The sequence below is a fragment of the Trichoplusia ni genome, chromosome 3 (genome assembly GCF_003590095.1).
Source record: "Trichoplusia ni isolate ovarian cell line Hi5 chromosome 3, tn1, whole genome shotgun sequence".
NCBI lineage: Eukaryota > Metazoa > Arthropoda > Insecta > Lepidoptera > Noctuidae > Trichoplusia > Trichoplusia ni.
The window spans coordinates 3,327,498-3,351,278 of record NC_039480.1 but is presented as its reverse complement, the minus strand read 5'-3'; the positions used below and the strand labels follow the sequence as shown (position 1 = coordinate 3,351,278).

The window sequence follows — 23,781 nt, the reverse complement described above, 5'->3', positions numbered from 1 at the left end:
ATTCCATCTCTATTCTGATTAACCGCTTTGGATAATGCTAGAGCATCTGTAAACAATTTCTTTGATAAGTTATATGGCTAGAGTATACTTTTTGACGAAGTGACTAGTTTAAGATATATTTCTTTTTGACTATTGAACTAAATAAGTAGTTCAGATAACACCTTTTTTTCTTTTTAGGTTGGCTATCTTAGAAAAAAAGCTAGTTACCACAGATCAGGCAAAGAATGAAGACTAGTGGAAGACGAGTGGGGATGCTTTTCTCCAGTTGCGTAAATAGTAATGTGTTTTTTTTTAATTTTCTCGTATCAGATCCTAAATAGGCAAAGGTCTCAGTTTTTTGTACCAAATATCTCTGCTTTTTGCAATTCCTGACCTTATGCGCATAGAATAGAATAGAATATTCTTTATTATACACCACATAAAAATTTGAATGATTCTCACAAAAGTTGCAAAACGTTTATCTTTAATTTTAATATTTGTTTTTATAGCGGCAATAAAAACAAATTTACTGTAATAATTTTGGGAACCTAGCTATCACAGTTCATGAGAAACAGCCTAGAGAAGCGGTGCCATACTAAAAGGGTCCATTTTTTAACCTTTGACCCCAGAAGAAATAGCTTCATTCTCATTAAATAAATAAAAACAACTTTAATTACAGTTTTATTACACATCTATTCACCTATAATAATACTCAAATTTTTTGCGACAATTTCCTGAGTATCCTTATCCATAGATTTCATAGATTTCATCATGTATTTAATGAAAGTTTCCATTATCTCTTGAATGTCAAATCTTTTATTTTCCGAAAACTCTGCGAAACTCGTCTTTATGTCATTCCATTCTAGTGCATTCGATTCATTTTGAGGGCAGTGTTGGTCTAATAGATCCACCAATTCTAAAAATGCAAGTGTGGTATTAACATGATCGTTGCCCGCTACAGTGTTCACGACTATGGGCTTGTTTTTATTATTGATCATGTTCTTTAGAATTATGAACATAGGACGTACTGTCCTTATGTTAACTTTCTCTAATTCTTCAATCGAAGATTTCAGTTTTCTTTCCGTTGCTCGCGGCAGTATATGGTAGTAGTGAGCACCTTTCACAGCTTCTGTTAACGAATCGAAAGCGTGTTGGAATTTCTTATCATCACATCGAACCATTATAGATATTATATCAGTAACGAACTCAGGAAACCCAGACCCAGTTCGACAGATCCCGAATTTCTTGCAAGCGTGATTGAGTTCCAAAGCCAGTTCTTTATCTATTTCCTTTTGAAAGATGTTCGCTGTCGCTACATTGTGACGTAAAACGCCGCGTTTATCTAAATCCCCGATCATGAAGTTGACAAGTCTTTTAAGAATCCGATTTGAATTGTCGATCATGTTTAGAATTACTTTTTGTGTTCCCAGTCTGGTTTTAATCTTCTGGTGTCGAGTTTCCGATAGGAATTCACGGAATTTCTCCTCATAGCTCTTAGCTAGTACATCAACTTCCTTCCTCAAATGATTTTGATTAGTTTTTTGTTTTATTGAATCGAACACTTTTAATGTTTGTTGGTATATGTGATTTGTGAAGTCGTTTATCTTAGCGTCGTCCTTTACTTTATGTGGGTCACTGTAAATGTCTCCCGTCCTATGCGTTGTGACCTCCGTTGTGGTTGTAGTCGGTGGCATGGTTGGTAATGTAGGCAGGGTGATGTTTATATTCTTCAATAAATCTTTGACTATATTCGTAGGGGTGCTGACCTGTTCCCGCTGTGCTTGTTTGTTGGTATCCTCATCAACGACGTATTCCATCATCGGTTCATCGACTTCTTTCGTTTTAGTCTTCTTTTTGTCTTTTGGACGCTTCGTTGTTGTGAAGTCATCGTAAACGAACATTGTTAAGGACTTAGCTGTGGTTTTTTCTTCTGAACTATCAGACGATGATTCACTCTGTGAGGAGTATGTGGCATGTCTATTACGCGGAGTTCCAAATGTTTCTATAGCTTCCGTCGTAGTCGTTGTGGGTGCTGGAGTAGTTTCTATTATTAAAGCTTTCTCTTTCTTATGTTTTTCCTCAACCTTGTGACGTTTGTGCTTCTTCTTTTCTTCTGCTTGTCGTTCTGCTACTCTCTCCACTACATCCGGTTCCTTCTTTACCTCTTCTGCGATATCTTCGGTTAGACTTATTTCTGGGAGGTGGTGTTTCCCATGTCTTGCTATGGAGTGTTTCGAGCGCTCGCCTTCGACGCCTGCTGGGCCTACGATCCGATATTCGTAGCTCCAATTTGGTCCTAGATCTATCATTCCGTCTATTTTCAGGTTAACCCCATCTGATAATGTGATTAGATCTGAAAAGAATTTGTTTTTATTAGTAAAATTATTTTAGACTTTAAAACATCTCAATTGTTTTATTTTTCGGTATTTGTCGACTTTTCTTTTACAAGTTAACAAATTATATAGTTTGGATTTTAGAATTTCTCTTTGCAGATCATAATCCAATTATCAAACGTGGTTTTCTAAGGTGTTTCCCGAGATAACATTCGAGCGAACAAGGATACGTTGGCACCAACCCTAGCCAAGTGATATTTTACAATCATAAGAGTCAATAGAAAAAGCTTAAATTTATGGGAAAGAAATTTCGGTTCAATAAGTCCCGTAACTTGGACAGGTCAACTTTAAATTTAGAGAGTTTGACATATCACTAGCGTACTCGTAAATGGGCAGGGATACGTTTCAAAGAAATGTGTTTTAACTTCGGTGTGCAAAATAACAGCAGAAACAAATCCTCTGTGAATATTTCAACTGCCTATCACGATTCATGGGTTACAACCTGATGACGGACGATAGCTACACTAAGAGCGGTTTACCCTTTAAGTACGGAACCAGGGAAGCGACTCACACAGTCGCTAACTAAGCCTGAATTGCCGTGCTATGTCCCCAAAAATCCCTGGGCCCCAATTCTGCTATTTATCAAAAATTCAGTACGTACCGGAAAACTCACGATCAATTTAATGCATTAACCATTATTGTGTTGGCAAAATGCTTAGGAGATTACAAATAATGTCAAATTAAATCCAATTTATATTCATTCATCGGCTATTGTAAACAGCAGAATTATGGCCCCGATGTGGCGTGTGTAGTCATTCTATTACCCTGTTTCTGAGAAAGTTAGGAAGCGGTTAAGATGGTCGATTAAAACGGTTTCTTATTCCTCCTTTTTACTATTTCTGATTAATTTAACAGTTAATTGTTCCCCCTGGGGCACGCCGAACTTAAGTGTTTCGGTGGTTTTCGTTGGTTTCATTGTAGATCCTGGCTTACAGGAGTTGCAGTGACGGGCATGTGTGGCGGGCTAGTCCGAATAACAGAGCGGTTAGAATGGGCGATAAGGGGATCTCATTATTTGCCATCCATAAACTGCTCTGTACGCATTTGGATACAAACAGCCGGCAACGGACCCCCCACACTCACAATAACTAAGAATTAATCTTCCTATAGACTTGAATCAGAGATAGAAAAAATGACATGTACTTATAGGTTAGAAGTGAAGATGGATTCAGTTGGGAGAACCGAGAGGTGTACCCAAAACCGGGAAGAACCCAAGGAGTGGAAAATCGGGAGGGTTAATTTCTTTGTGTTCAATCGTAAGCAGTTTGTGTCAGATTATGATGGTAAGTGGTAGGTACGTAGCAACTTTTTTAAAAGCATACTTTGCCCTCATTAGCGCCTGTTTCACAACCACAGATTTTTCGCTATCTGGCAGAGAAATTGAAAAAGTTAACATTCTTTGTATGGAGAAATCTGTCGAGTAATTTATCGAGAACTTATGTGGCGATGGTGAAACAGGCCCTTACAATAGTAAGACACCATTATTCTGTAGGTGATTATAGAAACCTTTTTGTCTAACAGCCTTACTGTACCCTTGCTAGCTTAAAAAAGGGTTTTACTGAAGGTTAAAAATAACGATTTACTTACAAAAAATGAAACAGATCTCGAGTAAATGAAACATGCCACATTTCCTTATCACTCCACTTTTGTTAACAATATATTTCGTTGACGGTTTTATGTTCTGAATCGCGTAAATATATATTTTTATTGCCACTTATTTTATCAAAAGTCGTTCTTGCGCTAAACAAGGACGAAAATTTGGTTTTACTTGTAGTATTATCATCATCGGCCTAGCCTTTTCCTAATTATGTTAGAGTCGGCTTCCAGTCTAACTGGTTTCCGCTAAGTACCAGTGTTTTACAAGGAGCGACTGCCTATCTGACCTCCTCAACCCAGTTACATGGTTAGCACGATACCCCCACCGATGTAACGGCTGTCAAAGGTGTATGAATCGGGGACCCACAATTCAACGTGTCTTCCGAAACACGGAGGAACTCGTCATGACAAAGCTCCTGTAATCGATTCCCTTATTCAGTTTAAGCTTAGCCACCGGCTCCTCTTACTTGTAGTATTAATAGAATAGAATCTTTGTTTACTTGGAACAATATTTTTACAGTAGGTGTTACTTAAAAGGGTCCATAATATTCTGCTATTTTCAGCGTTCAAATATTTAATACTTTGGTATTTTACAACGTAGTCAGTCGTGCGAGAGTAAGACGGGTCGATGACATAGAAAAGGTCTCGGGTCGAGTCTGAATGAGCCTGGCACAGGACTGGAAATTGGCAGGAGAAAGGAGAGGCCTATCCTATGCCCAGCAGTGGGAGGATAAAGGCTGTGGATGATGATGATGAATGTAGTATGAAATGGGAAATTCTTAATAATCAGCATTTTAATAATTATACAAGCTAAATTTCAAAGAATCCAGTTTTTTTTTTTCAATGCCTTATACTCCCTTCCCTAAGAAGGAATAATTTGATGACTTCCAATCCAGATTTTTTTTATTATTATTTTGAAACGACTTTCGCAATAAAGAATATAACTGAACCGCAAGTATAACTTTTAATTTTTGTGAAACCAAGTGTTTCACAAAAATTCAAGTCTCAGGCACAGACACCAAGACTCAGAACAAGCATTCAACGATTACACAAATGCTTGTGATACGCGGGGATCGAACCTGCAACACGACACTCAGAGTAGGTTTGGCGTGGTGACTTTTTACTAAAGCATTCAAGAAATTGGACCCAATAGATGAACTCAACATAGGAATCGTTGGTCTATTGGTTAGTGGCCCTGACTGCTATACCGGAGGTCATGGGATCGATTCCCACCCAGACCAAGGCCCAACCGCCCTATCCCTTAGAAAAGGGTTAGTTTATAAAAATCTGACGCTTACTTGAATTGCTTTTTTTACAGATTTTAGGAGGAATATTGTATGTTACAGAACGACTGTCTATCATACAACACAACACATGTTACTGGGTAACACAGTATCCCATATTAAGATAAAAAGATTCGGATTTAAATTCAGTACTTATTTGGGATATTATATTATATTTTCAATAAAATCCGATCAAAGTTCGTTCTCTGTATGCGTTCTCAGAGGCCTGCAGTGGGACAGTTACAGGCTGGTGTTATTAACAGCTTCGGTAATGGCGCCCCACCGTGGGGCAGCTCACAAGCGTGGTGATCAATGCTCGTTCTCTGTATGAGAGGCCTGCAGTGGGACAGTTACAGGCTGGTGTTATTAACAGCTTCGGTAATGGCGCCCCACCGTGGGGCAGCTCACAAGCGTGGTGATCAATGCTCGTTCTCTGTATGAGAGGCCAGCAGTGGGACAGTTACAGGCTGGTGTTATTAACAGCTTCGGTAATGGCGCCCCACCGTGGGGCAGCTCACAAGCGTGGTGATCAATGCTCGTTCTCTGTATGAGAGGCCTGCAGTGGGACAGTTACAGGCTGGTGTTATTAACAGCTTCGGTAATGGCGCCCCACCGTGGGGCAGCTCACAAGCGTGGTGATCAATGCACGTTCTCTGTATGAGAGGCCTGCAGTGGGACACTTACAGGTAATTAAAACTCAAAATTTTACGAAACATTATAATTATTTTCATATTTACAAAAAATAGTACACTTATTACTTACTTACTTACTAAATAGATCTATTGACCAATTAAGACATCTATCTTTACTTATACATAGATACAAAGATTTGAGGATTCCCCAAAAATACATCTTATAGTCTTATAACATTGAAAACAAATTGTAAACAGAAATCTGATAAAACGACGACATCTAATAACAAAAATCTATTAGCAATTAATTACAAATGTATGTAATGAACAAATAGCGAAAAAAAGATTGCTATGTTTGCAAGTATTGCAACGTGAAATCGGCCGCAGTGAGCCAGTGCCGGCGTAAGGGCCACTGACAGCCCGGGCGAAAATATTGTGGCACCCACTTGAGGGAAGCAATATCAAGTGTTAGTTTTTTGCTGATCCCAAGTAAAATTATATTAAGAATTTCATCTTTGCTTTAGCGTTACGTTTGGCGGTGGAAGTATTCCACCTGTAGCGTAGAGTACAGTTCTGAGGGTTTGCGCCAGGAGAGGCAGGAGACTCCAACTTCAGACCTTGGCGCCCCCAGAATTTGTCGCCCTGGGCCATCGCCCCATCACGCCCCCCCTAACGCTGGCACTGATACTAAAAATAACTCTGTCAGAGTATAGTATTTCCTTAATCATTTTGACTGCACGGATAGCTGAATGGTTGAGGTTACTAAGCACGCAGGTTACAACCACTTGGCTATCTAGCAATCGCCCCATCACGCCCCCCCTAACGCCGGCACTGCAGTGAGCTAGCGTGGTGATCAATGCTTAAACAGGGAGAGTTTAAGCATTGAACTGTGCCTAGCAGTCAGAAGTATAGAGGCTGCTATAACTCTGTCTTTCTTCTTTGAACCAGAAGATACAAGTTTGATCCCCGTGCAATCTTTAACAATATTTGTTTTTAATAAGGCGTTAATTCATGATTCACGCGAAATTGCCGCGTGAGTATTAAATTAACGCGTTTCTGTCATACAAGAAAATAGTCGAAAAATCGTCATTTAAATGTTTTTTACAATTATATATGTTTCTATCTTTTTATACATCATACACATAGACTAAAAAATAAAATCTAGCTGCCAGATAAACAAATAAAAGATTGAAATAACAACAAAATATAATTCCTTATAACGTAGTCTTTACATTGTAATGTGACGCATTTTGTTCATTTAAAACATATATTTAACGACCTCCGTGGTCGAGTGGCGTACGCACTGGTTTCAAGGTCTCGCTAGCTCTGAGGTCCCGGGTTCGATCCCCGGTCGGGTCAATGTAAAAATTCACATTTCTACATTGTCTCGGGTCTGGGTGTTTGTGGTACCTGCGTTGTATCTGAATTCCATAACACAAGTGTTCTAGCAACTTACTTTGGGTTCAGAACAATGTATGTGATGTTGTCCGCATTTATTTATTATTATTATTTTAAACATTATATTAACATTGTCAATTTTTGGGGATCTAAGTTTTTTGAGATCTGTTATAACAATTTTCATTAAGAGTTGCATTGCTATAGAAATTATTACATAATGTTTTATGTAATTATTTATTTCCTCACGCGTATTTCTCGGGATCGCCCGACTAGTTTCGGACCCAACCGGAGTCCTTAGTCATGAGCTGACAGCGGCAGGCGAGAGAGTCAAACTAGAGTTCTAATCGTGAATCCGTATAAAAAATTAACACATTTCACATTCAAAGATAACTTATAAAGGTTTTAAAAAGAGAAATAAGGCTAAAGATATTGCATTATCGAGTTTGCGGTACATTTACACGGAAACTTCAATACGATATTTAATATAAAGACTATTAAACTAAGCCCATTTATTCATGAGGCAACGCAAGCCTCCCAAACTAAATACGAGTAAAATTGAAAAAACCGGCGAGCGATATCGACTACTCTACTATAAGGATTATAATCATTGCATCCTGTAGGTCAGGGTAGGCGAACAAATGGCACGCGACACAATATTTTAGGCACGTCGCAGAATTAGGTATTTTAAGACGATCAATTTGATAGTATTTATAATTATTATTTTCCAAATAATCAGAAAGTCAAAATTATTCGATGGCACGCGAATGACCCCATTAAACTTTTTTTTTTAAATGGCACGTTGACGCATAAAGGTTCGCCTACCCTGCTGTAGGTAATATTTATTTAACAGAGTCACTTATGGAGTTTCTTGCTAGTTCTTCTCCATAAGAATGACACTTTGCAACTAGTCACTACTGTAACATTTTATAAGTGCCTGGAAAACTTTTAACTACGATTTTGATCTTGTATCTTGGACTTCACAAAACATGAAGTCACATGCACAAGACACCCAGACTCAGGACAAGCATTCGTGGATCACACAAATACTTGTCCTACGCGGGGATCGAACTAAAACTTCGTGATAAATCTCTTGAGATACCGGTCTGTGGTTTCGTATACGTGTGATACCAAGGACTTTGAGTTTATATGGTGGGTAGTCACGTAGTCACACGCGAAGGGGGTCTTGCGTTGATACATGTTTAAAAGGTCTTTAAAATATCATGTTGCGTATTAAACAATCGAAACAAGAAATAAAAAGAATCTATTCGTTTTGTCTTATAACAATGACTAATATACAGTTTTTCAATCTGACAAATTTATATTTTGAACACAATTCATTTATAAAATAAATCTATTTATATCAATTGTTTTTTTTACAATATTTTCCCCACTGTTTGGGTTGTTTACACTGTCTTTATACACCGTGATTTTTAGTCGTCTTACAAAAGCAGCCCAGTTCATGTATCCAATGACTAGAACAAGTTCATGATAAAAAAATAGGTATTTATGAGATTTGAAAAAAAAAATGCAATTTTTATTCAATATTATGATGCAATTCGTAGTTTTTAAGAAACACAGCTCTGTTGCGAGCGCAAGGCTCGGAAGCCTTGTAACAATGGTGAGGGGCGCGGACGGCGGCGTTTTTATCATTTTTAAGAGTATATTTCAAATTTCTCTTGTTTAATTTTTCTTCGTACTTATTATCTTAGTTGATGATAAAAAAATAATAATCGCGCCTAGGGGTATTTTACGTCGGATACATGAACAGGGCTACTTTTTTAAGACGACTAAAAAATCACCGTGTATATTCTGGCCTGTACTCAAAATATGTGACGTAATAATCGTTTCAGAGAGAGTCGGATTCGCCCAAGAAGGGTTGTGAGCCATCATCTATGAAAACTGCAAACGAATCTCAAGTGTGCTGTCTAATTAAATATTTATTTTATTTAATTTGTATGTTAAATAAAGTTGTCTTAATATTACAGTTCATAAGATACAGCTTGGTGTTAGACGGATTGACAGAGTCTCAATTTTTTTAATAATGTGCACAAAACTCCTTGTAAACAAAACCACCCTCTCTTAAAATTTAGAAAAACAATTTGATTTTTATTTTTATAGAAAAATTTTGCTTGTTTGAACATCTTTACCTCAGACATAATAGGGATGATGACAATTTTTTTTGCAGTGTCCGCCTTGTAGTTTTTTGTATAATAATGGATACGTATTTTTTATTTGTCCCGCAAACATAAATTGACCAAATTACAGTGAATGAAACTTACGCGTGACGTCACGATTGAAAAACGTATAAATTTTACTCTATCGTTACGTCACAAGCCCCGTCTCCTAAACTTTAAAGCAGTTAATCTTTGTCAATTCTAGTTTTTCTGAAAAAGGAAAAAATACGTGTCTCATACTTTTCAATTATCTAACTGAGGGACGAATGAGATTTTTTATTTTTATACCCAGTCATCATCCCAATTCAAATTGAAAAAATATATTTCTATATTGGATAATATTTATTGGTGTGGTGATTAAAATATTTATCATCACGCTATTACCAACTGGAGCGCGTAGAAGGCAGGGATAACTATACTCAATTGGTGGTACTTATTAAGGGTAATAATCTTGGTGTATCTTTTATACTAATATATAAAGCCGAAGAGTTTAATTAGTTTAATACGCGCTAATCTCAGGAATTACTGGTTCAAATTGAAAAAATATTTTTGTGTTGAATAGACCATTCATTGAGGAAGGGTTTAGGCTGTATACCATCACGCTGCGACTAATAGGAGCGAAGATACAATGGAAAATGTGGAAAAAACAGGGCAGGTATAAATGAAAACTTATATCTTCTAACCACGCGGACAAAGTCGCGGGCAACAGCTAGTATTAAATAAATAAACGACTGATATATTTGATTTGGTAAATTACTGTTTCAAATATGTTTTAAATATGTTTTAAATCGACTTCCTCCATAAGGAATTTAATCCTTGTGTCTTGTGTTTCACAAACATTCAAGTCACATGCACAAGACACTCAGACTCGGGACAAGCATTCGTGGATCACACAAATACTTGTCCTACGAGATCGAACTAACACGTCGCGCACCCATAGCTTTGGTGTAGTGTCATATTTTTTCGGGTTTTATCTTTATATATAAAAATACACACCGAGATTGTTTACCTTTATTTGAATACCTTAACAAATCGAGTATATATTATTGATATATTCTTTTACAAATATTAATTATCAAAATTATAATCTTCTGGCAGAATATCCAAATCCATGGACTTAGTAGTATTTTTTTCCGTCAACAAGTCCTCTAAAGCTATTTTATCGTTAAAACCGTAACTTCCAGATTTCTCGGGCACATCACTAGTCTGATCGCTCTCACCGATTTCAGCGTCTAGAGCGGCCATTAGTTTCGAATCTTCGATGTCTTCAGCACTCTTTCTGTCCGTTTGTTCACTATTTTTCTCATAACTATCACCGTTTATTTTGTATTCTTCACTTTTTGAATCACTCACACTTAAACGTTCATTCGCGGCCATTTTAACTTCATCATTCACACATTCGTTCTTAATTTCATTTGAATCTTGACTGTCTTTTTGAGTTAATAATAGATTTTCATCCATTTTTGAGTCTGTGTCTTGACTATTTTGACTAATTTCGTCATTAACACTATCATTTGCATTTGGTTGTTCATCTTTATTTGATTGACAATCATTTATATTCGCTTTAAAACCATCATTTACATCATTTTTATCATCTTCAGATGGACTCTCATTATTTGTATCTATATTTACTCGAGAATCCTCATTTTCAATTATTTCCGATAGACTATTATCATTTGCACCGTTTAAATCATCTTTCGTACTAATTTCTGGTAGATTACCATCATTCGCACTTCGATCATCATTATTCGCACCCGAGAGATCATCTGTTTCATTTCTTACATCACCTGTCTCGTTTACTTTTGAAAAACTATCATTACTAGCATCAACATTAGTTTGAGAATCATCATCCCTGTTTATTTCATCTTGTAGAACATCATTTTCATCAACTTTTCCTTCAAAATTAACATCATCATCATTTTTAGTAATTTCTTCATTTATTTGTGCGTTTTCAGTCTCATCGTTCACATTTTCTTCATCTACTTTATCAGTAAGACAATCATCATTTTCTTGTTCACTAATTTCTTTAGATTTTTCATCATCATCATCAGTAACACATTTATTTTCATCACTATTTAAACATGCACCTACATCATCGTCTTTATGTACAACACTATTTTCAATCCCATCACTATTTTCATCACTTTTATTACTACTCTCACTATCTTTAACTTTGTCAACAATCGTATTATTTTCTTCTATTTTCCCATCACTATTATTAATAGTACCATTATTATCTACCAATAAACTATTATTATGACTATTTACATCATTTAATGACTTAGAATCATTAAAATCATTTGAAAAATCAAATTCTTTATCTGTATGATTATTTTTACTTTCACTGCCTGTCTTTATAGAATCATTTCCACTATTATCTAAGTTATCGACAGCATCTAAATCATCATCTTTATCTAAATTATTAATAATATTATTAATATCTCTTGTGACGTCATCTTCTGTGTCAAGAGCCTCGAATACCTTCTCCTTCTTAACCCTCCTGCGTTTCCTCGGAACTTTGCCAAGACATTTATTCGAGAATATAATTTTTAATGACAGAGTGGCTAAAGTATCAATTTTCTTCGTTAGAGGGAGAAGGGAGATATCGCTGTCACTTTCACTCTCCTCCGAATCCCAATGTACGTATTCTGAAGCACAGAATTCGTTTTTAACATCTGGATTTATAGATACCATGCCTCCGAATGAGTCTAGCTCTGATTTTATGCCTAGATTTGAGAATGATGATTTGTAGGGGTAGATGCAGTTTTTGTCTAGACCGAAATCCTGAAACAAGAAAATAAAATATAAGTAAAATTATGTAATAATTTATATATTTCTGGATCTCTAATAAAACTTGTGTCTCTCTTTAGGGGTTTCACAAACATTCAAGTCGCATGGACAAGCATTTGTGTGATCCACGAATGCTTGTCCTGAGTCTGGGTGTCTTGTGCATGCGACTGGTATGTTTGTGAAACTCCCCCCGCGACACAAGGATTAATCCAATAATGCGGGATTCATTTAAAAAGAAAGTTGTATCTAAAATTTATATATAAAATTCTCGTATTTTTGATCTTTGAACACGAAATTAAACACCTCCGAAACGGCTCGACCGTTTCACATGAAATTTTGTGTGCCTGAGACACAATCAGGACACCATTTATTTTGTGTTGTTTGTTAATTTGTTATTCCGGTTGGCTTTTTGCATCTCAATTTTGAGGCAATTCCCGATAAGCTGGTAGGCTTAAATTTTCAGGGTAGTTTCAAAGCCGATGACAATGCAATTTACAACTATAAAAAGGCTGGAACGACATTTAAAAACGCGAGTATTTAGACTTTTTAGATATTTTTTTTATATTTATCAACTTTTGTTTTCATTTTTCATTCATATATATGATACATATTATTCTGCAATGTGGTTTAATATAATATATCCTGGGACAACTTACACGCGGTTATCTGATTCCAAGCTAAGCAGAGCTTGTGTTATGGTAACCAGACAACTGATAAACTTACTTATATATTTCTAAATACATACATACATATTATAGATAAATTACACCCAGACACGGAACAAATGATCATGCTTATCACACAAACATTTGTCCTAGGCGGGAATCGAACCCACGACCTCCGGTATAGCAGTCAGGGTCACTAACCACTGGACCAATAGGCCCATCGGAGTAAGTCTGTGGAGATGTGTGGGCTTACCGCGGCGACGCCGGACACGTCGCAGCGGCCCCGCGCCAGGCCGCGCAGCAGCGCGTCGCAGCGCGCCACCCGCACCTGCAGCGGCCGCAGCTGCGCCAGCACGCGGCCCGGGACGCGCGGCTCCTCTGGACGCAAACACATACTTGTTACCAGTCATACATACCGGGACAACATCTTATGTGTTAATCCTGGTTTTAGGCTAACTGTGTACCAAATTTTATGAGAGGAACAAACATTCTTACATACAAACTTTCGCGTTTATAATTTTAGTAGGATGTAGCATCATCGGCCTAGCCTTTTCCCAACTATGTTGGTGTCGGCTTCCAGTCTAACCAGATTCAGCTAAGTACCAGTGTTTTACAAGGACCGACTGCCTATCTGACCTCCTCCACCCAGTTACACACAACACGATACCCCTTAGTTAGACTGGTTGTCAGGCTTTCTATCTTCTGACTACCTGTAACGACTGTCAAAGATGTATGAATAACAGCCGGGAGTCACAATTTGACGTGCCTTCCGAAACACGGGGGAACTCGTTATGACAAAGACGGTCACCCATCTACAGACCAATCGCGTCAAGCTTAGCTTAACGTGTGATCGACTCACTTATGCGGTTATAGCTTAGCTACGAGCTCTTGTCCTTTTCTTGATTGCACACATGAGCTACTTTTAACCGACTTTGTTTTCAAAGGGTAATGTTTTTGTCACTATAACGGTATAACCGACATGAAAACTTCACTTACTTTTTCTCTTAGCCGTGCATGTGCTTTCGTGTTTCTTCAGATTCTTCAACAGCGCGTAATTTCGATTGCACTTACTGCATTTACCTGTAGCAAATGAAATATAATGCTAAGTCTTAATATTAATATTTAGTACGTTTAAAAATATTATCTATTTAACAGCAAGTGATAAGGGTTGTCCACACATAAACACGGCCCAAAAAGAGGGGTGTTATAAGTTTCACGTGTTTGTCTATCTGTCTATCTGTGGTATTATGACTCCCGAACGGCTCGAGCGATGTCAATCTAGATTTGTTTTGTATTAAAGGTGAATTACGTACGGGTGCTCATCGACATGTTTGATAAAAATCGTACGAGCCTTTTAAAAAGCTTGCGGGTCGTGAAAATGGGGAGGAATAATTGAATGTTCATTCCTTTACATCGTCAGTTTTTTAAACCACCAGTCCAACAAGCCGCCAGTCCATCAAACCATCGGTCCCTCAAGCCATCATACCGACAATCAGTCAAACCGTCAGCCCCTCACTCCACATACCTCCCGGGCGGTGGTCCTCGCCGAGACAGCGATGCAACCGCAACAGGTTGTCCGTCGGGAACATGTTCCAGCACGACTCGCACTTCACATCCGGGACATGGGGCCAGATTAGACACTCGTCGTTGGTTATGTGCCTGTAGATATAAAATTATGAGTGTTAGAGAATCTAGAGATGTCATGTTTATTTTACTAGCTTATCTCATTTTTTTTGGAATATTCGAAACTATAATTACATAATTATATAAATGATAATAAAATAAAATAAATGCGGACAACATCACGTACATTGTTCTGAACCCAAAGTAAGTTGCTTTAGCACTTGTGTTATGGAATTCAGATACAACGAATTTTTACATTCACCCGACCGGGGATCGAACCCGGGACCTCAGAGCTAACGACACCTTGAAACCGGTGCGTACGCCACTCGACCACGGAGGTCGTCATAAAAAGTATTTACATAATTATTGATATTTACAATCTACATGCACTTAAAACAATATAAAAATAATAATAAACATTAAAAAAAAAAAATTAAAACAAGGCAACAAAAAATTAATCGACATCGCTGCCGACTGGGAGTGTGCCCAAAAGGCTGGTAGCATTGCCACGTTGAATGGCAATGCTAATCCTCGCTTTTCTAGTTCTTTAAGAGGATCTAGTGACTAAACTAAAACTGCATAAGTTGATTGATTACAGGTTAAGCTACACATGATACAGTCGGGCCGTGGATGGGTGACCATCTACGTTATGTCAGTTAGGAGTTAAATTTTGGGTCCCGGGTGTTATTTACACATCTTTGACAGTCGTTGCGTTACAATCCTTCATACGCAACAACTGTGGACCCTGTAGGGCACAGCATAAGATATTATAAACGTATATGAACTCACTGGTCGTAGGCGTGTATGGTTGCGTAGCTGCGGCCGCAGCGCTGGCAGCGGCAGGGGCGCGCGCGGTGCTGGCGCAGGTGGCGCGCCGCCAGCCGCGCCGACGGGAACCACTCGCCGCACGGGTTGCAGGCCAGGCTGGCGGGGGATGGTAGCATTATCTTCTAATATATCAAATTCCCGAGTCCCGATGTTACTTACCGTACTCCTCCGAAACGGCCTTACAGATTACCATTTGTACCAAATTTTATATGCGTATTCAGTAGGCCTGAAAATTGGCTACTATGTATTTTTAAAAACCCTAAATGATAACGAAGCTTTAAAAAACCGTAACCATCGTCTGTACCGATGTGACTTATAATAGTTATAATGTATGTTGTTACTTCGTTATTCTTGGGCAATACTGACAAATAATGTATGAAACCATCGATGGTGTGCTACGTTAGGCTGACTATCTTAGGAACTTTCACTGAACCTCATAGGGTACCGATTAAGTACCCCTATGAGGTTCAAACTCCCCACGGGGCTCGGGCCTCTAACTACGAAATCATCGCCTTAGATTCTCCATTTAGAAATCTAAAATTGCAAATCCTCAGTGAGCTACTATTAAGGGTTGTCCACAATGTCCACCCTTAATATTTTGTCTCTATTATGATCATCGACTATTAGGCGGGACGTAGTTCGCCGGACAGCTAGTAATTTCATAAATATATTGGTCTGTTGGTCCCATGGTTAGTGACCGTGACTGCTATACTGAAGGCTAATTTATTCTGTGCTAGGATGTTAATTATCCTTTAAATGTTTGTATTTGGGAATAAATCAGTATGTTTATCCATTATCTAGTACTCATAATATGAGCTTGGTCAATTTGAGACTAGATGGCGTTGTGTGAAAGTTGTGGAACATCATTATTTTAAATAATACGTACTTGTTACTGGTATACCCTACGCCATGCGTCCTCAGATGGCTGGCCAGAGCCTGCGCGGTCTTGTGTCTGCTGTCGCACACCACGCAGCGGAGCCCGCACGGGGGGGACGCCTTGCGGCCTGAGCGGGCCGAGGACTTGGCGGCTGGAGAGACTGGTTTCAACGCTATCCTGGAAAGAGTAGAATATTGGTGATTATTGAAGATAGAAAAGGTGGTTATAATAGAGTTTTACTTGTGATATTGGGGTTTTCTCAAGTATAAGGTAAATAACAGTTGTAAAAAGAATATGATCAGACATAAATTTTTGTAAAGCTCTAGACAGACGGACGAGATTTCAATTGCAGTTACCTAAACTACAATAGAACTGCACACCAAACGTGCGATCTGATTGTACGACGACTGAATTCAACTGCAATTTATAGTTTTTGCAATTTTCGATCAAATATATTAGTACTAATTGTATATACAGATGCCTGATAAAAAATATGACACTGTTTAAATAAACAATACAGTTTACTAATTTATAATAAAAGCAAACTAAATTGCAATCGTTCGGGAGCTAAGATACCACAAATAGACACGACAAACTTATACCACACATATTTTTGCGTCAAGAGTTAAATCTTATCTATACTAATATATAAAGCTGAAGAGTTGGTTTCTTTGTTTGTTTGAACGCGCTAATCTCAGGAACTACTGGTTCGAATTGAATAATTATTTTTGTGTTGAATAGACCATTCATCGAGGAAGGCTTTAGGCTATAAACCATCACGCTGCGACTAATAGGAGCGAAGATACAATAGAAAATGTGAAAAAACGGGGCAGGTATAAATCATAACTTATATCTTCTACCCACGGGGACGAAGTCGCGGGCAACAGCTAGTTTATAATAAAAGCAAAGTAAATTGATATCGTTCGGGAGCTATGATGCCACAGATAGACACGTCAAACTTTTAATACACATATTTTTGCGTTTAGAATTAAATATACAATATTACTTACTTGACTTTCTTGACAGGTGACTCTAGCTTAACCGGATCTTTGTCACGTGTTCGCTTCAGCCGAGACGATATTAGAGTATCTTCCGACTGTTAACAAATATAAAATATTAATATACAACTTAAATGGAATATATGACAGATTTCCAAAAAATAAAAACTTATTTTTCATTGTATCACATCATTAAAAAATTAGGAAGATTTAAAGCACTCAAGATTATGAAATGTATTGTAGTAAGGGCTAGTAACATCACTTGCTAGTAAACAGCGTACTGGTTAGTGACGTCACACGAGATTTTAAATCACTGTCCCCGTATTTTTTCCTTTACGATATAAGAGAAACACGTATTCATTATTTTTTGGAAATCTGTCTGAAGTACTAAACAGATTTATATTATCAGATTTAGTCAAATATTATGAAAAAATATTTATTCACTGTTGGAAACTCACCTTTTTAAGTATAGATTTTGGAGCCGCCTTCGGAGACACCTTTGGTGATTGCCTTGAAGTTCTCTCCTGCAAATATGTTATATTTTTAGTAATAAATTATGCCAATACAATTTTAAAATGAAAATCAATAAAAAAATAATTCGATAAAGCATTCGTGTATAGGACAAACGCTTGTCAAAATATAACTATCGTGTGACTGATTCATTATTAAATGAAGCAAAGGTTTACTCACGACTCGACTAGTTCATGATTAAGGACTCCAGTTGGGTCCGAAACTAGTCGGGCGATCCCGGTAAATACGCGTGATTAAACCGTTGCATCATAGCGCTCAAATAACCTCCTTTTTTACCCGGGGAAATCCTCATGGACTTTCTCCGCCCTGGGGAAGGTGGCGAGGTGTGCCGGTCACTTACCGGGTAAAACCACCGGGAGGCATCACCCTTCCTATGTACCTGAGACTAGTGACACGGTATCGAATAGAAAGTATCGATACTGTACTCATGAGTAGTATCGATAAAAAAGTATCGTACTCGTAAAAGAATCGACACAAAAGTATCGATACCTCAAAGTATCGAGTTCTTTGCTCAGACAGGGCCTTCCTACGCCATACGTTAGTTTGTCAATGTTAGTTAGTAAGTATCGTCTGTACTGTACCTTCATTAAAATGAAAAAATAGCAAATGGTACATAAATATAAGATAAATAAAAACTATCTGTAAGTAAAGCCACAATTTTTTAGTCTAAAATATTATAAATCCCATTCCTCCTCTGTACAATCGCTCAAGAAAAGAAGTTTGTCGAGCCTTTTTGGCGATAGGCGGTTACGGGTTTTAGTATTTGTACTTCCAGCTACTCAACTTGTCAAAAGTACTTGCTAAGTAAAAGTATCGAGTACAAAAGTATCGGTATCAAATGGAAACCTACTCGATACTATAAAGTATCGATACTTTTTTCGTGTCCCTACCTGAGACCACGGGAACGCGATGCTACCGCGATAGCCCTCAAATTACCTGTGTTGTAGTAATGGATGCGTCTTCTCTTGAGTTCCTATTCTTTCTCAGCGCTCGAGGCGGTGTCGGCTCCTTTTTACTGTATCTGCCACCACGGCCGCGCTGTGATAATAGACATAATAATGTTAGAAGTTATTTGTGAATTTCCTATCACCAATTTTCTGATCAAACGAAGCTTAGAAATTTCCAGATTAAGTCATCAATATTATATTTCAGTGCGCTTTCATTTAAGTCCCCACTCGGGTATATTTGCAGATATAATTGTTGGTTATGCTTCTCCAATTTCGACCCTACGATTTTTATTATTATTTTTTTATTCTGACAACCTGTGACGACTATCAAAGATGTAGGAATAACAGCCGGGAGTCACAATTTAACGTGCCTTCCGAAACACGGAGGAACTCGTTATGACAAAGATGGTCACCCATCTACGGACCAACCGCGTAAAGCATAGCTTAACCTGTGATTTATTCACTTATGCGGTTATAGTTTAGCCAGGAGCTCATCAAAAAGAAAAGGTACCAATACCTAATTAATATTAATTAATAACATACCGTTACTTCTTTCTTAATAAGCACATTAGTTTTGTTCTCTCTGCTCGGTTTCCTGTGTTTAGATAGTGGTTCACCGTCTGAATCGTCGTTGACGTACACGGGCTCCGTGAGTCCCAGAATGCAGTCGCCGGCATCGGGCTGGAAAGAGAAGATAGTTTTGTGTCAATACTAGCTGTTGCCCGCAACTTCGTCCACGTGGTTAGAAGATCTTGAACCGTTTTCGCAGCACACACAACGGAAGCCCTCAAAGATGAATATTTTTCCCCGTTTTTTCCACATTTTCCATTGTATCTTCGCTCCTTTTAGTCGCAGCGTGATCTCATATAGCCTATAGCCTTCCTTGATAAATGGTCTATTCAACAATCAATTCGAACCCGTAGTTCCTGAGATTAGCGCGTTCAAACAAACAAACAAACTCTTCAGCTTTATATATAAGTAAAGAAATTGTTTTCAGTTTTTTTTGAAGAATCGATTCCGTATTTATTCCAAGCGTCGCGGGGATTTCACAAACATTGAAATCACGAGCACAAAGACGAGCAAACTCAGAATAAGCATTCGTCAATCACATGGATACTTGTACTACGCGAGGATCGAAGCCGCGACACGAAGCGCAGTGGCTTTGGCGTGGCGACATCAACTAATCGTCTATCCGTACATTCGAAAGGTTGCATCATTTTAGTTAAGAGTAATTTTGTATTTGTATAGACAAATGTAGTTTAAGACGTTGTAAGGCATGGTGGAGTGATGTACGCATGATTGCTGGCAGGAGGAAGCTGGATGCGAGCAGCTGAAAATTGATCTTGATGGCTTGCTATTGCGGAGGGCTATGTCCAGTGGACTAATTAGGGCTGATTATTATGTATTGTGTAGTTATGTATCATTAGAAAGAGTAACCCAGGTCAAATTATTATACAAAGTCATGATTTCTGTTAATCATCAGTTTGTGTAATACTCATATAAATTTCTATAAAAAATAAACCAAATTATATTGGGGAGAAAGGTTTTTATTTTTGGCACAATTCTTTGATATAGTACTTTAAAAATTAAAATAACATACCCCCAATAAATGCCACATAACATTTTAGATTAAAGTTAGACCTGTGTCCACGTGTACACCTGTAAAAGGACCAGGTTGCTTCCATGACATTATCTCATAAATACAAAGAGAAATAAAAATACACTTACAGCACCACCAGGCAAGGACTGCGGAGGCAAGCCGAGCCTTAACCTCGTCCGCTTGTTGGTCTGCCGACACATCTCAAGGAACTCGTAGAAATCATTCACTTTGTCAACGCAAAGCTCGCATATGAGGGGTGGCATCTTATCATCTTGGTGTACCTGGGAATAGCATGTTTGAGACAAAGATATGTTTAATTATTTGTAAACATGTGTTACATGTGTTGTAAATGTGGATGGAAAGAATAAGCTTATAATAACACTAGTTTTGTAGCATGAGTTTCAAGTTCAGCTAAATTATGAAGGACGTGAAATTAATTAATAAGTCATTGTTTTTATTTTGTGTTTCTTAAACAACAAATATAATATTTTTGGAAAATAATTCAAAAAAACTTAAATGCTAAGTCTTATGAGGTACTAGGTTCTACTCCTGTTAGTTCATCATAAATTTTGATTTAGATTTGAAACTTTTATGTGGTAAGCGCTTGTAACAAGCAAACTATCCATGTTTACACAATAATTGGATAATTTAAGCTTTTTCTGCAGTATTACCAGAATAACAATTATTGACACTCAGTGTCTCTAATAGTCCAATAAGATATGTAGTGGAATTGAATTATGTGAAACATTAAATGCTTGGATAACCTAACTAAATATTTATAGTGAATTTAAACTCTGAAAGTCGCACGGAAGGATATCTTAGATACATGTTTTAATTGATCAAATTAATAAAATATTAAAATATCTTTGTAATGTAAAGGTTTTTAGATATGTACAGCCTGTTTTTGCTACACTAAATTTGTTTGACAACAAACAACAAATTTTAAACCAACAATTATTCACTTTAAATGTAATAAGAATTGAAAGATTTGTAGTAAGAAAGGTAGCATACATATCCTAATTTATGATTATAACGTTAAAAACGGTTCAATTACCTCAATTTGGACGCATTCCCGTATTTTTTGTTTCAATTCGACATCATTATCGTCTAAATCGACAACATTTTGTATTATTGGCATTTTGTAGCCAGCACCAGCACCACACAGCCGACATGCTCGATATATCTCGTAAATTGTCTGCTTCTCCTTTTTAGAGTTTAACATTCGATCCATTTTGGACATCTTTGCATTGATAAGTAATTAAACGCAAGGATGACGACAATTGCCGCTTTTCCGCCATTAGTAAAATAGTGGCTGTCCACAGTGTCCACCAAATAAAAGTTAAATTCATAGACTATAATAAATGTCACTAAAATGATTAGTCGATTTTTAGGCAGTTTTTTGGCTCGACTTCTTACCTCAATCAATCAATAACTTTATTGCATGTATACCATAATGTGTGAAAGGTGGGTTGGTGAAATTAAGAGAGACCCTGTCGAGCACAGCAAAATTAATTTATTAGAAGAAAGGATGCATTAGAAATTAGTTGTTTGTTATAAAGAAAATAAAATGCACCAATTTTGATGAAATTTGGTTTGTGGGTTTGAAATGAAATGAAATTATTTATTCTGCAAATAGGATATTTTTTATCACTTTTACATGTCTTTTTTGAGAACGATGGAGCCGACATTTCCTAGCTGACTACCCTAAGAAGAAATGTCGAAACAAACTCAGGGGTCGCAGTCTCTTTTAAAGTCCAGACAATTTTCAAATTCGAGTGTATATACTAATGCAGAGTATTTCAATAAATTGATAATATACCTGCATAAGGTTTATACTTACAAAAAAAAATGTATAAAAAGATTTAAAAAATAATAACGCAAATGAGTTGCATGTTATTAAATCAAATAATAATTAATATTAACAAAAATAAATTCTTAATAAATTAATGAAAAAAAGTTTAAGTTCTGAATATTATAAAATAAAGGCCACTAGGCTGTCCTCGATTGCAAACCCGCGGGAAAATGCTAGCCGTGGGCTACCTAAAGTGGTCACCGAGCAACTACTGCTATTTAAAGCTGAGTATGTGCTAACCTATAGTCATTTAAAACCCCATACAATTTTAGTCATTTTCAATCATTTCAGTTGTTTCTGAAGTACAACTCTTTTAATAATTCGCCCTCGTCTTATTCAACCAACTCATAATTTAAAAAATTTGTACCTATAGTAATTTTCATTTAAGCATTGTACTATTAGCAAATTTTATTTTCGGAATTACAGTCAAGAACAACACAAGCATAACTTGACTCTTCATTGAATTGGTGGCGCTGTCGTCACGAGTACAATTAGCTCCGTAAAAAAATATAATTAAAAATAGTTAAACAGTTTAATTTTACATTACGTAGTGTTTAAAGTACATGTTTAGTAGCAGTCCACAAGTGCAAATGTAGTGAAAAACATTTATTCACAATTTCTCTAATAAAAACCAGACTTTAAAAAGCTTCTGCCGAATGTGTGTCAAGATAGTGAATACTTGAAAAATCCCGCCGAAACATTTAACCAGTTATAAAAGTGTCAGAATAACATAAATATAACTAAAAAGTGCTACATAAACTTAATAAAATAACAAGATTTGTGTTTAAAGTGAATTTCAAACTTTTAAAGAAGCTTACAGGTCATTGACATTATTTTTTTAAATTCAAATTTACCGCAACAACAACGGCGCCAAACTGAGTGCACGGAACTCGCACGGTTATGCACTTGGAATAAGTGCGAAATCAGCGTGCATCAGAGTGACGTTGTCTACTAGAAACAACTTCTGTTTTAAAATACTTTTATAAATTTCTATAGACGATTTGATATTATGATAAAAAAGTGAAATATAAACAATAAAAGTGAATAAGTAAGATATCTCTGTAAAAAAATTTCTCGTCAGTGTTGTGATTTAACTACAAACAATAACGTTAAGTAAATAAAGTGCTTTCTGGAACTCTGAACTTTGTTCAACACGAAAAAAGTGATATAAGTGTGATAAAGATTTAAAAAAAAAAAAAAAAAAAAATACCCTTATAATAACACACCATAAATTTTACAAACTATCTTCGTATTTCGGCAGACTTTAATATAACCAAGTGGCGTCGTGGTTGAGAGATGGAACTTACATGATGAAAATTTTATTCAATTGGATGGTCGTGAGTTCGTAACCTGGCAACTTACTTAATATTTTTGAGTATTTTACTTGCTTATGATTATAAAATAATGGAATTTGAAAACGTTACTTTGCGGTCTAAACCGAAACCTTCTTCATGTAATGATATATCGAATCTTTCTTCATGCACACTATTTGAAACAACATTGCAAAGTTTGCCATATACCTCAATAGATGGCACCAACAGTTGCTGTGAAACACTGAATGACAGAATAACTGAATTGGAAGTGAAATTGCTGTCTGCAAATAACAAAATTGATA

The 23,781-nt window shown here is 36.9% G+C and overlaps 1 protein-coding gene across 3 annotated transcripts; it reads right to left on the bottom strand.

The window, feature by feature from the left end:
* Nucleotides 1-647: 647 nt before the first annotated feature.
* LOC113508910 lies at nt 648-21,855 on the bottom strand. 3 transcript variants are annotated; one of them, XM_026892085.1, is made up of 13 exons: nt 21,369-21,764; nt 20,443-20,595; nt 19,258-19,395; nt 18,704-18,805; nt 17,695-17,760; nt 17,249-17,334; nt 16,248-16,415; nt 15,323-15,457; nt 14,436-14,569; nt 13,907-13,990; nt 13,164-13,288; nt 11,286-12,239; nt 11,158-11,242 (listed from the first exon to the last, which is right to left on the bottom strand). In XM_026892085.1, the coding sequence occupies exons 1-13, from the start codon at nt 21,552-21,554 to the stop codon at nt 11,234-11,236; spliced, it is 2,340 nt and encodes a 779-aa protein (XP_026747886.1). In that variant the 5' UTR covers nt 21,555-21,764; the 3' UTR covers nt 11,158-11,233. The 3 variants fall into 3 exon arrangements, with proteins under 3 accessions (XP_026747885.1, XP_026747884.1, XP_026747886.1); XM_026892083.1 differs by having other exon boundaries at nt 10,323-12,239; nt 21,369-21,759; XM_026892084.1 differs by lacking the exons at nt 11,158-11,242; nt 11,286-12,239; nt 13,164-13,288 and adding an exon at nt 648-2,332 and having other exon boundaries at nt 21,369-21,855.
* Nucleotides 21,856-23,781: the final 1,926 nt, after the last annotated feature.